The sequence below is a fragment of the Bos javanicus genome, chromosome 28, assembly GCF_032452875.1.
Source record: "Bos javanicus breed banteng chromosome 28, ARS-OSU_banteng_1.0, whole genome shotgun sequence".
NCBI lineage: Eukaryota > Metazoa > Chordata > Mammalia > Artiodactyla > Bovidae > Bos > Bos javanicus.
In genome coordinates, this window is record NC_083895.1 from 28,538,580 (window position 1) to 28,552,183 (window position 13,604).

General features: G+C 51.4%; 1 protein-coding gene across 1 annotated transcript in view; it reads left to right on the plus strand.

Moving 5' to 3' along the window:
- The window catches only part of LOC133240449 (uncharacterized), a 38,616-nt gene that overhangs the window by 9,391 nt on the left and 15,621 nt on the right, over positions 1–13,604 (plus strand). The window contains exon 2 of the mRNA XM_061405254.1: positions 3,390–3,486. Coding sequence (XP_061261238.1) covers positions 3,425–3,486 — 62 coding nt within the window. The 5' untranslated portion in view covers positions 3,390–3,424. The remainder of the gene's footprint in view (positions 1–3,389; positions 3,487–13,604) is intronic.

The window sequence follows — 13,604 nt, forward strand, 5'->3', positions numbered from 1 at the left end:
GTCGCTGGCAGTAATGGGGCAAAGGATGCCGCTTTGTCTTACACATCCAAGGTACCCGAAGAACAAGGGATCCGAGGGACACTCAAAAACTGCACGATATGATCTCTGCTCTTGGGGGCTGATGGGATCATCTGGGAAACTTGATTCGGACAAAACACGGAGTGAGCTGGGGGAATACGAAGGACTGTCAGGTCCGTTCCACGTTTCTGGAAGAGCTTGGGCGCAAATAGAGCTGCCCTGCACTGGCACAGGCTGGCTGGTGGACAGTAAGGAAGAATACAGTTGGAATTGGGGTAATCTTGGGCAGGGGGTGCAGGAAAGGGGTTCCAGTTTCCGGCATGAGGAGGGGGTTGGATGCAAACAGATGACCTCTGCGGTTCCTTGAGTCCAGAGTTCCTTGGCAGCAAAAAACACCCGCAGAACTCTAAGCGGCACACAAGGTTACTGAGGACGGAGCAGAGATCCCAATATAGCCGGCGGGAGGAAGGCGGCAGCGGGCGAGGGGAAAGTAGGTCCCCCGAACAAATGAGGTGGGGCACGAAATTAACGAGGCTGGAAAGGGCTGAGCTCAGGGACTCATTTTTAAGAACTGTCTTTTAGCTTGAAAAATGAGGGAAAGGAATTTGGGCAATGAAGATGTAATGGAGATGGTGAATGCATCTGTCAACCTCTAGCCAACTGGCCAGAGAGGGGCCTCCTGGAAAGCAAGGACGAGGTGCAGATCAGGGGGACTGGGGTGATTCCTGCACGCCATGCAAGGTAGAGAGGAGCTGGCGATGGGAGGCTGGGGACAGCAATGGGCAGCAGCCACCTCCTGCCCACCCCGGCAAGGCTCCATACTGTCCTGTCCCCTGCCTGCCCTCAGGCACCATGCACTGACGACTTCTCCCATCCCAACCTCTGCTCATGCTACGTCTTCACTTGGTATGCTATTTTACCCTTGGCCAAGAGGGGCTTGTTCTAAATGGCCTCCAAGGGTCCTTCTGCTTGGCCTCTTGCATGGTGGGTATAGGGGCTGCCCAGGTCACTGGTTGCCTTCACCCTTGCCTCTTTGGGAAGAGTAGACTCTTTTGGTGACTTGGGACCTTGCCTACCCTACTCTGTCCCAGGGTAGTTGGTCTGTGGCTCCCTGGAGATAGAGGCTCTACTGGATTCTCTCTGGTCTGCCCAGCCCCTAGTCTGGCACCCAGGGCAGAGGTTGTGCTGAATGGATAGCTGGATAGATGGTGGTGGAGGCAGAGAGGGGAGGGTGGCTGGCTGGCTGGCTGGCTGGATAGATGGACGGATCAATTCAGTCTGACTACCTGTATGCATCTGGCAAATAGCATAGTTAGTTGCGTTAGAAGGATTCTATCCTTCACTGGGTGGGAGGGTGGAGGGAGAGAAGGGTGGAGGAGGAGAAAGCAGGGAGGAAGTAAGGAAGGAGGAGTTGGATAATCTAGTTCAAACCAGAACTACTGGGTCCCTGAAGAAGAGGAAGGTGCCCTTCCTGCCTCTTCCCAGGGCAGGGCCCCATAGCTCCTGCCATTGGCCTCGGCCAGAAGGTGTCTGAACTCTAGGATCAGGGCCCAGGAGAGGGAGTTAATTAAGAATTGACAGGCCTGGAGGCCCAGAGAGGGGAGGAGCATCATCCAAGGTCACACAGCGCAGGAGAAGGGCAGAAGGAAAACAGAGTCCCTGAGCTTTCCTAAGTCAGCGCCACAGCTATCCTGGGACAGCCCCATTTCCCTGAAATCCCATCCCTTTTCCCTTTAGGCAATCCCCATGAGCCGCTCCCTTCTCCAGGTATAGGAGGGCTGAAGTGGAGGTGGTTGGGGGATGCTGAACTAAATCATCTCAATGCCAGAGTCCCCCAGGCTCGGTCGGCAGAGCAGGAGGAGAATGCAGGACGGCTCTCCGCTCACACCGCACTGGCCCTCAGGAAGCCCAGCGTCCCTGGAAGCCCCTGCTGCATCCTCCTCCCTGTTTAGATGTGGAGATAGAGGGGGTGGGACTCGAAAGGGCCCTTAGAGGCTGCCCTTCACTGGGCCAGGGTGATGCCCAGAAGCCCAGGCTGCCCTCATTGCTGCACTGTGGGCATTGGGAGAGTCCTTCTACTCCCTCCCCAGCTGCCTCCCGTGGGCCTGCATAGGTGACAAGGCCCTGAAAGAGGTACAACCAGCTGGACTCTTCAGTCCTGGCAACAGCTGCCCCCGGGAGGCATTGGGTGGAGGCAGGAAGGGATTGAGCCTGGAGATATGGGGGAGCCTGGGATCCAGCAGCCACTTCACACCTGGCTTGTTGATTGCTAGATTGATTTCAGATCCCAGTCTCCAGGAAGGCCCCAAAATCAATCCCTCCTCTCCTCCCTTCTCTGGGCTCAGGAGTTATCTTTAAAGCCACAGCTGTCCCAGCTACTTTGGTTAAGCCCCTGTAGAAGAGCAGGCTTTGAGCTCCAAAGCAGGCCCAGGGTTCTGTGTAGGAAGTCTTATCCTGAAGGGAAGCATGGCAACTCATAGGGTGTGACTGGAGGGGTGTTAAGAAGGCCCTTTTACTCAATTCCCCATCTTACTGAGATGCCCTGATGTCTATAATTCTACCATTAGGAAGTCATACTTTCGGACGAATTAGACCAACAGTTCAGGAGTCCAAAACGTGGAGGCCCAGGAGAAGGAGCAGAGAAGCCTGAACTCAGGCCAGACCCTAGTGATGGTTGCAGGTGAAGGGGCCACCAGGAGCCAGGTCGGGTCAGTCTCTGCAGGCACGTTATTGTTCCCCAAGGAGGTATGTCCCAACTTAGTAGGCACATTTCAATGGCTGGGCAGCCACTGACAGTATCTAATGTCGAGCCCAGCACAGTGGCAGTATCTAATGTCGGCACAGCCTTGTGAGAAGGGCACTCTTGGCCCCGTCTCCTACACAGGGACCTGAGATTAGGTGACTCATCCAAGGTCACGTGGCTCTCACAAACAACCAAGACTCCATCGTGGATCTACTGCCTTCCAGGAACTACTGCATATTTGAGGAGGCTTCTAGGGAGTCAAGAGAGCTGGATTGAGGGGGACATGCTGAAAAGGGGACCTGAACTCAAGCATTCCATGATGCCAAGAAACCACTTGGCATCTTCAGTCCATCGATATTACAAGTCAGGCATGCCAAGCCCTGGGCACCTGGCCTCAACCTCTCTGACATCCTGCCGGGGCTCAGAGTCCCCCAGGTGGGAGGGGCTTTGGGCAGTTTTTCTGCGGCTCCAGCTCAGCTTCTGCTCACAGCTATTCCTTCATAGCCTTAGAGATGCAGGCTCTGGGCAGGGCCACTGCGGGTCAGCCCTTGTATTTGGGGACAAGACATCATTGCTCATCCCCTCTGCGTGGACCTGATTACTAATATAGCGCTCTGTGTTTCCACAGCCTCCAACAAGGGTTTCATCCTGGTAGCATCACAGATGGATAGAGACGTCCTCTCCCAGCCCCTGTGCCCGTTAAATGGCTGGAGGGGCTCCTTGAGGTGAGCCCGCATGCTCCTGTCGAGGTGTGTTCTCACTGCCAGCCTGGGGGTGTGTGTGTTGTGGGGGGGTGGGTGGGTGCATAAGTGAAGCAGCAACTGTGAAAAGTTTGGTGCAATCCCAAGGGTCTTTGCCCAGCCTGTGAGCCCCTTGAGAGAAGGGCCATGTATGTTTTGACCCCTCTCCCCCACAGTGTGCCTGGCGTATGGTGGGTATTCAGTAAATATTTTGGAGTGAATGGATGGTTGAATGAATGAATTAGAACTCTGGATCCCCCAGCTCCAGAAAGTGAGGACAGTGTGCCCTTCTTCCCTCTTGGAGGGAAATCTCTGGGTGACCATCTCAGTCCTTGCTCGGTTATGGCTATGCTGTGTGGCCCTAGGGGAATTGCTTGATGTCCCTGTGCTAAGATCCCTGGGAATGGTATTAACTGGGGAGAGTGGCTAATGACATACAAGTACTGGGGGGATAGAGTGGGCAAGAGGGCACTGCCTTTTATAGAAGGTGCCTGTAGCATGAACCACAGGAGCAGTGGGGGCCTCTCCCCCTCCTCCAGCGAGGCTGACACAGGTTAGAGCACAACACTAACTGAGGGGTGGGGAAGGAGGAAATCCCAGGCCTGGCACAGGGCCAGCGCACGGGCTGCCACTGGGGCTGAGGGGTGCCAAAGTGGGCTGGACTGGGGGCTGGGTTAGGGCGTGGAGTCAGGGGCTGACTCCAGCAATGGCTGGTGGTTCACACTGGATCCTCGGTGAAGAACTCGGTCAGGGCCTGGGCAGGGCTGGGCTGAGTTCTCAGACACAGTCAGAGCAGACGTCAGGACCTGGGGCTGAATTTAAGACTTCAGCCCAAGGCTGGATCAGACACTCCCTCAGGTAGCGGCAGGGGTCAGCCTGGGGTCACAGCAGATTTTTTTCTGATGAGAGCCACCGGGAGCAGCCCTGCTGCCCTGGCCTGGCTCACTCTAGGCAGCAGTCAGTTGGGTGGTTGGTACTAGGGGCTTGCTGAGGGCACTAGCCTTGGAGGTGTCCTCCTTGTCCTCGAGGTGTCCTGAGGGAAACTTACGGCTGCCCAGGGACCCAGGACCAGTGATTCCCGTCACTGGAAGTGCCCCACTAACACTGACTGTCCAGCAGCTGAAGGGATGGCGTCATGATTTCCACATGTGCGCAGCACATTACAGTTTATAAACCTTCCTTTCCAGCATAGTTCACACTCCTGAGAAATGGACATGACAAGAGATGATGCCCATTTTCAGATGAGGAAAATAAAGGCCCAGAGAAACTAAGAGGTTTGCCCAAGGCCATTCAGGAGGTAGAAGCAAAGAGGCAAAGCAGGAAAAGTCTCCGACTTCCTACCTCCATGATTGCTGCCTGGTCCTGGGTTCCCTGCACAGGATACCATGGCAAGGCACTCACATCCATGGCCCCGCTGCCCACTGATGCCCTGCAGAGATTAACAAGTTGCGACTGCCCTGCAGCCCTTGCCAAGGCTGTCCAAGTCACCTCAGTCATCAGCAAGTCATATCCCTGACATCACGACCGCATAAAATTAATTTATTTAGTTAAAGAAGGTGTTAATTAAGAGTTCACATTTATTGTGTCTTTGCAGACAGCGCTCGGGGGCTTCTGAGTTGTCAGTGCTGGTGACAGCAAAAGCTAATGGTATCACAGGTTATTAATAGGACGATTCAAGATGGGGAGGGGGCAGATAGTGACTGGATCCCCAAAGCCTAACACAGAGCTTATGGCACCAAGGCAGGTGTGCAAGCATTTGTAGGATGAGTAAGGGGCCATCCTTATTGGTGGTTGGTCTCCAGGTCTGGTCTTCTTGCTGAGAGACCCTGAGGTCTGCGGAGGGAATTGTGGGTGAGAGACCCCCCTTCTCTTAGACCCCTCAAATTTGGAGCCCCAGAGTTCCACACTTGGAGAGTGTGAATAGATCTTTGCTAATGAAGGTGGGCTGTATTGCAGATGTGGGCAGCCAGGTGTAGGGAAGGCCTGTCAGGGTTAGGGTACTTAAGTGGTTGGGAGCCTTCAGTAAACTCTGTGCAAGGACCTCCCTCTCCTTTCCATGGGAACAGGTAGGAAAAGAAGGAATTTTACACTGCTTTAGGTAAACAGTGATGGGTGTAAGGAAGCCAGTTGGTGCAATGGAGAGAAAACAGCCCAGGAACTCAGAGTCCCAGGTCTGTCCATGACAGGCTCTGTGACCTTGAGGGGATGCCCACTCTCTGGGCCTTAATTTGCTCACCTGTGAAACAGAATGATTGGGCAAAAATTGGCAAAGGTCCTTTCCAATGCCTGATGCATTCCGCATCTCTTTTCCCCCATATAATCACTTCTGGAGGGTACCACCCACATTCTAGGAGATGTGCCTGACCCTTTTGTGGTTATCATCTTGAATGCTTACAGAGCACTGGGAGGGAGATGCTGTACTAATATTAACTCCCATCACAGTTGGGAAAATTGAGTTTAAGTTGGGAGGACAGAGGCTAAGTAATTCAAGCTCCGAAGTGAGCTTCAAACTAGGTCAGTGCTCTTTCTAGAATATCAGACCATCTTCGTTGATCACCTGGGGTGGGATGGATACAGAGGAGACCCCAGTTTAGACACTGGCTGCTTGGCCAGGGCCGCTTAGGGTTAAGGGAAAGGAAGACAGAGCACCTTGTGTGACTCATTGGACACAGCTGTCGGGCTGCTGGAGCCTGGCAGGGACAGGTTCTGAGACCATCAGAGAACCAAACACAGGCTGCACCATTGGTCGAGCAGCCGCCCACCTAAGCCCCTTCTCTGCCCTTCCCCCTCTCATCTCACAGGCAGACGGTCATTCATTCAACATTTATTTGGGGGCTGGCCTGACAACTAAAGATGAATCCGGACTTGTTGCTGCCCTCAAGGAGCTCCACATTTAGGGGGGAGGTGGTCCCCTAGACAGATAATTCCATGGTGGGCTGGGACAGAGGTAGGCTCAGGTCTGTTGGAGGCTCCCTGGCAGGATGGGTCACCCTCCTGAGGGACACAGTCAGAGATGACTTCCTTAGAGGAACTGACCCTTCAATAGAGTCTTAATAGATATTCACCAGGTGGAGGGGCAGGGCTGTGAGATGGGCCTGCCATGTGGACGGAGCTGTGTGGGTCGAATTCTGGAACTACTTTTATGGCTGAAACCTAGTGGGTAGAAGAGTATCCAATGGTGGGGTGACTGGGCTCAGAGCACGTGGGAGACGGCATGCTAGCTTATGGACCCCTGACCTCATCTGAAGGGCACTAGGGAGCGGCTGTGGGATTTGAGTAGAAAAATGTCATCTGTACTGTTTGGGCCACCCTGCTACTTTTCTATTCCAGGTCCTGAGGGCACTGCTGAGAGTAAGGATGCGGGGGTTAGTTTGGGATCCTCCAGAGGCCGAGGCTGAAACATGTTTTTAAGTGCAGGAACGAACACTTGTAGGGCAAGAAAGGCCGAAGGACCATTTCTGAGCCAGTTACCATGGCGGGTGGGTGGAGCCCAACTCTGCTGAGAGCTGGGACAGAACATGCTCCAGGGTTGGACCACCCAGGGAGCAAGGGGGCCAGGGTGTTTATCCACCAACTCCCATTAGTCACTGGTTGAGGGCTGCTCCCAGGAGACCTCAATTCCCTAATATATCTGGTCTTCTCTATATAGTCAACACAGAGGACCCCAGCTGTTAGAGAAACCCTCAGGAAAAGAAATAAGGATGCTGGCAGCTGGCAGTTAGGCCAGCGTGCTCTGAAATGGTGAGGATGAGAGACTACGGTTAAACAGATCCTGGGGTTAGCCACTGACGGGAGAATCACTTCCACATTCACTTTCACCAAGACATCAGCCTGGGGACTTGATCTGAAGACAGGAGGGAGGCGAAAATTTGGTCCTAAGCTTCAGCTTTGGAGAAGTTGATCTGAGTTCAAGTGCTACTTATAAGTTGTGTGCTTAGGCAAATTTCTTAACACTCTTAAACTTCAGTCTTCTCTGAAAAAGGGGAGATAATAGTACCTGCACTACGGAATTATTGTGATCAATAAGCAAGATAATGCTTATATTTAGCCCAGTGCCTTGAATATATTGGGATATATTTCGCCCAATGCCTTGAATATATTGTGTGTGCAATCAAATGTTTATCAAGATTATTCTTATATTATTATTATCCCAGTGATACATAAAGAAGAGAGGGGCAAGATAAAGACTTGCAGAAGAACACTGCCATATTAGCAGCCCAGAGTAATTTTTAGTTGCCTACATTCTTCTTGGGTGTTAAACAGTAGATTCTCATAGTACTTCTGGACTTTGTGAGCTAAAACTGAGCCATTAGCAAGTGACTTTATATATATCTATTAATGTAGATATCAGCTGTGACAATCACTTCTTTGTCTCTGATGCCCATCTTCTCAAGAACTCAAAGATCAGCTGCAGACATTATCTTGTCATCATTTTATCATGAAGCTGACTTCCAAGATGTGGAGCAGAGGAAGGAACACTGGGCAAGGAGTCTGGATTCTAAGTCAAACTCTAGAATGAATTTCAGATTCCTCATCCAGAATGTGGTACTAAAACCACATCATCTAGTGTCTCCAACTAAGGCTGTCTAAGAAGTAAATAATATTATGAGGGGAAAAAAGGTAAAACTATGAAACTGCTTTGAAAACTAAAAATCAGCATCCAAAGTCTACCAGTGGCAGAGAGCTGGGACTAGAGCCAGATGACTTAACTTCTGATCAAAGGCTTTCTCAAAGGATCTTAGTAATCACAGCCACTGGAGAAGCCACAGGTGTCGTCAATACCACACCACGGATGGCTCAGCTGGGCCTCTGGGGTAGGCAGCCTGGGAAGAAGAAGGGTACCTGGGAAACCCTGGTCCTTGGAAGAGAGGCTTGAGGTTCTTGCTTGGGGATAGTGGTGGGGGATGCTCTTGGACAGCTTTTAGAGGGTGGGAAGAAGGCACTGGCAGTTGTTAAACCAAGAGGCAGTGTGGTCATTGGAGAAGAGTTATAACCAACTGGGGACACGTTTCCTCATTTCCTTATGGATGCAGGGACACCTCAGGATGTGGCTAAAGGGCCTCCTGTCCACACCCAGTCAGCGAAGAGCCAGAGAAGCTGGTGCTGGCCAGGTGGGCAACACTAGTGGTCTGTTGGAAGCCATGTGGCTTCCCCTTCTCTCTGACCATAGATTGGTCAGGGATTGGCTGGGAGCTAGCCTTTGATCACAGCCAGAGTGAACCCAACTCTGGCCCCAGGTCAGTCTGGGCATTCTGAAAAATCACAATGGGCTAGAGAGGATGTAGGACTGGGAATGGAGGCCTACAAAGATGGGTTTCTGCTTACACAAGTAGTTCTAGACTCATTTCCAGAGAACCAATCAGGGAACCATTTTTACTTTTGCCTGAAGAAGGTGGTCATGTTCCTAGTGGGGCAGAGACAGGAGAAAGCCTATACCCCAGCTTGGGGGTGTCTGTGTGGGATGTATTCTCTAGAAGAGGCCAACAGTCTCCCACAATGCCACAGGGTAGAGAATACCAGGCTAAGGCATCATCAGGGTTGGTTTCCATTCTGGGGGCATTTCTCTGTGACTTCTTAATCAGATCCAAGATACAAAAGGAGGATTCATAGTGCTACTTAGAACCCCTCAGCCACCTGAGAAAGTCTTGTATCATGGAATCCCAGGTCTCAGACATGATTGGTCCAGGGCCAGGGAATACATTATTAAGAAGTTTTTGCTTAGATGTGGGTTTTCAGTTTTAATCTATATTCAGGGACCCAGTCAAACTGATTCCCTGAAATGTTGTTTTATTTTTCAACCTCTGTATGGTTGTTAAAAAGCTTCAGATCTGTGGCATTTCCTGTTTTTCTCCTAAGGTTTACATCCAAGTGAACTGAGGTCATGAAGGAGGCCAGTTCGGAAAGATGAGGGCCATAGCAGCCAGAGGTTCAGGGGAGGGGGACCTGGGAGAAGAGATTCAGGAATGTAGTGGGGGAGACAAAGAGAAGGTATTAATGAGCAAAAGAGTAACAGTGAAAGGTGAAACCATCCAGTGGACTAGAAGAGGGAAAGGTGATAATTGAGAAGAGAAATAAAAAGGAGAGGAGAAAGGGAGAAAAGAGTGCAGTAAATGAGGGGACAAAGCATGAAGGAAAAGAGAGGCAGAAGAGAGGGGGATGAAGAAGGTGAGGCAGGGGAGGGGAGTGGAAGGAAAGCAGAAGCAGGGCAGTGGTGGGGCAAAGAGGCCCCAGCTCTGGAGTCCTTTTCTCCACCAAGCATCTGCACAGCAGATAAATACAGTACAGCAGGGCTTTTTTCTCTTCTTAATTGACATCTTTGAATCGGTCCTCACTTGACAAATCAGGCCATTTATTATTAGCGACGACAGGGATAAATATCACAGCCATTCACTTTACATCTGGACCCCTGATAATAGACCAGCCCCTCTCCTCACAGCCTCCTTGCCCCTTTTCTAGGGCTTCTTGGCAGGGAAACGGAGTGGCCAGGAGCACCCTGAGGCTTGTGGGGTGCTGAGAGCACCTGCAAAACACCCTGTAGGAAGTATGTGGGTGGGAACTGTCCACAGTGTGAGTGGTGCTGAAAACCCACTGCGCCCTGTGGCTCCAGGGGGAAGCTGGGTAGCTGGGAGTTGTACACAACCTGTACACAGCTTTTGGGATATAGGTTGTGACCTGTATACTGCTTTCAGTATACAGGTTGTATACAACTCCAGTTGTGTACTAGCCCTAGATGGGGCAGAGATCTCAGGGCTGGAGGGGCAGGAATGTCCCTTCTTTGCCTGGAACACAATTACTTCTGGCACAAAAGTGACTTAAACTTTCCATGTCTGGCCCTGGTTCTAAATACCCTGGGTGACCTGAAGCACGTCCTTCCCCTCTCTGGGTCTCAGGCTTCCTACTGTAGCATGAAGAGCTGGATTAGGTGTCCCTTCAGGGCCCTCCAGGTTCTAGCCCTTTCTGCTACCAAAGCCTTTAATAGATTCCCTATGCACATAGGATCAAGTTGCAAATTTCTTAACCAGGCCCTGAAGGTCCTCTCTGATCCCTTTCCACTTCTTTACATTATCCTCATACCAGCCAGAAGAGCATTCTTTCCAGTCCCAGACACAATCTCCCACAATCTCCCTTTTCATCCCTTCCCCACTGCTCAACTCCCTCCTCTGCCTCTCTCCATTTCTAATCTCTGGGAGAGTTGACTCTCTGGGCCCTTTATCAGGCAATAATAGCCTTATGCTTAATGTGATTCCAACATTTTGTGTCAAAGGCTTGAGAGCAGACCTACGTGTTATATGGCTCTGCAGGGGCAAGCAGGGTTGTGCTCTGAGTCAGCAATCAGTGGCTTACTGGAGTTTCTCATGACTGTGAATGGGGCATGGGTGAGTACGTGTGGTATTTTGGCAGACCAAGCACTTTTAAAACCATAATTGCTCTCTCAAGATTATTGGTGAAGGAAGAGTTAGCTGAGGCTTGTGGCCCCTTCTTTGAGACAGAATCCCTCTGGGGCTCCCACTCCATGCTGGCTTTAATGTGTAAGGCTGCATTCATGTAGACATGGGACCCTGCCAGTGGGGTGGCTGAGACATGCCAGATCATACACATAAGACTCTGTTTGCTCAGAGCCTTTGGGGGTTGACCCAGCATCCTCACTGTTATTAGTTAGGGGTAGCACCCTCACAGTTATCATGGCTGCATGAGGTTCAGTTTTAGGGACCTTTCAGAGAGCTTCCCATCCACCCACCCAACTACAACCCAGACTGCCCCATGGAGAGAGGCTGTTTCTTTAGAGCTCAACTTTGGAGGATACAATGTGATTTTGTTCATGGAGATGGAGGTTTCCTTGTACACTGTTGCAATACAGGTGAGTTGCCGCCTCCCCTTGGTCCTCTGAAAACCAAGGGGTTTCCATCTGTTGAGGTGAGCAAGTAGGTGGGAAGGTATGACTCTCTTTTCTCCATTAAACCCATGAAGAACTCAAGATAGCCTGGAAGTATGCATTCCCTCTCCATTTCAGTAGGGATAGCAGAATCATCTCCTGACCCTTTGGAAGAAATCATTCTCCTTCCTGCATCTATTATCAGCCCAGACACCAAGGCATTGGTGTGGGAAACTCTGCCCACTGCTCACTACTTGGTAGAGCCCCTGAGGCCAGGTCTGGTCACTGAAAGTGCCATTTGGGGATCACTTGTTAAGAAGCGGCTTAAAGGGGAGAGCCATGCTCATTAACTGACTCGATTTTGTCTCACAAACCTGAGCCATGTGCTTCATGGCCCAGGTTCCTGCAGAGGGGCTAGAATACTTCCTTCCCCTCAGATATACTGACCTCTTTTCAGGACCCTAGAATTCCCCTATAGGGCTTCTCAGATGGTGCCAGTGGAAAAAAACTCACCTGCCAATGAAGGAGATGCTGGAGACTAGGGTTTGATCCCTGGGTCAGGAAGATCCCCTGGAGTAGGAAATGGAAAGTCTCTCCAGTATTCTTGCCTGGAAAATTCCACGGACAGAGGAGCCTGGTTTGCTACAGTCCATGGTGTTGCAAAGAGTCAGACACGACTGAGTGCGCGCACACACATACACACACACACACAGTTCCTGCACGGAACTTCATAATACTGGATATGAAGAGGGAGGCTTGGAGATTATCTAGATCCTAGGTCAACTCTCTCATTTTAAGATGGGAAAACTGAGGCCTGGGAAAGGGAAACCAGTTGCCAAAGTCACAGAGCAGAGAAAGGAGCACCTTCACCACTTAGTCCAGTGCTCTCCCTTCTCCTGTGGGAGGTGCATGTCTTGTAATAGACTTGTGCAGGCGGAAGTCCCTCAGTGACCCCTCTAATGGTGGGACTCCAGGCAAGACGACAGGTGGTGAGGGAGTTGTTGGGAACACATTCTGAGGCGCTGGGGCCTCCTGCCTTGTGGAAAACACCTATGACCTCTGGCGGGACAGCTATACAGGGAGGAGGGACAGCAGGATGGCCCTGCAGAAACTGCTTTTAGGGTTCCGGGCCCTCCCAGCCTGATGTGGGTGGGAGGGCTTCATTGTCTCTGCACCAGGGGATGGATGGCTCTGGAGGAGCTAATGAAGCTGTCTTCCCAGCGACACACAGAGACAGTGACGGATGGCGCATGGGGAGAAGGCAGGTGTTGGCACATGGCCCATTGGGCAGGGTACAGAGCAGCATCCCTCAAAGTCATTGTAGGTCACAGTGACTGCTGGGTCCCAAGGGAGGAGATGTGTGGGTTCTGGGGTGCAGTGACAGGGATCCTGATCCCCAGAAGAGCCAGTGCCTCCCATAGCCCCCTTTGTGTGACTGGCAGATGAATGTCAAAGTTAGGAGGGACAGAGCAACAATATAGTCCAGCCCGCTCATTGTCCAAGTGGAGATGCTCAAGCCCAGGAATTAAATTCACGCAGCAAGCTGGGGGCAGAGATTCTTAAAAATGTCCCAGGTGGTCCAGAGGGGGAGAAGAGAAGATGATGCTTCACTGTATCCCTGTCCTCACCTGTTGAGGGTGGGTGGGAGGGTACGGTCGCAACTTCTTGCCCAGCACTGGATGCCTTGATGATTTGTCTGCCCCTTCTCTTCCTCCTTGCTCTAGACCCCAAGTCTTCAGTCTACCTCCACTCCCCCCACCCAAACTCTGAGTCTTAGATCAGATCCCATGCAGGCAGGTTGTCTTCCAAGTCCCTCCTGCCTGCCTGTCTAACAATCGATGGGAAGCACTAGCCCAAATGCCTTTTATAGTAACATCTCTACTTGGCATTTGAAACTAACCCCTGAACAAGCCCCCACCTGAGTGGCATTATCTCTCTACTAATATTCAGGAAGAACTTCCTCAAAGAACTTTCTCTTCCATGGAAGGCATTCCTGAAATTATTGGAAGCATCACTACTCAAGGTGCCAGAAACCCAATTTCCTGGGTGTGTGGGGATCAAGACCAGCCCAAGAGGGAGAGAGGGACTGAAGGAGAAAAGCACAAGTTAGTCCTTGGCCTCTCCAAGCCTAGAGCAGCTTCATCATAGTCTTATCTACTGAGATCTCCTCTTCCCACTGGTCCAGGTGGTCAGTATGGCCTGTGGAATTTGGCAGAGGAGATAGGAGAGA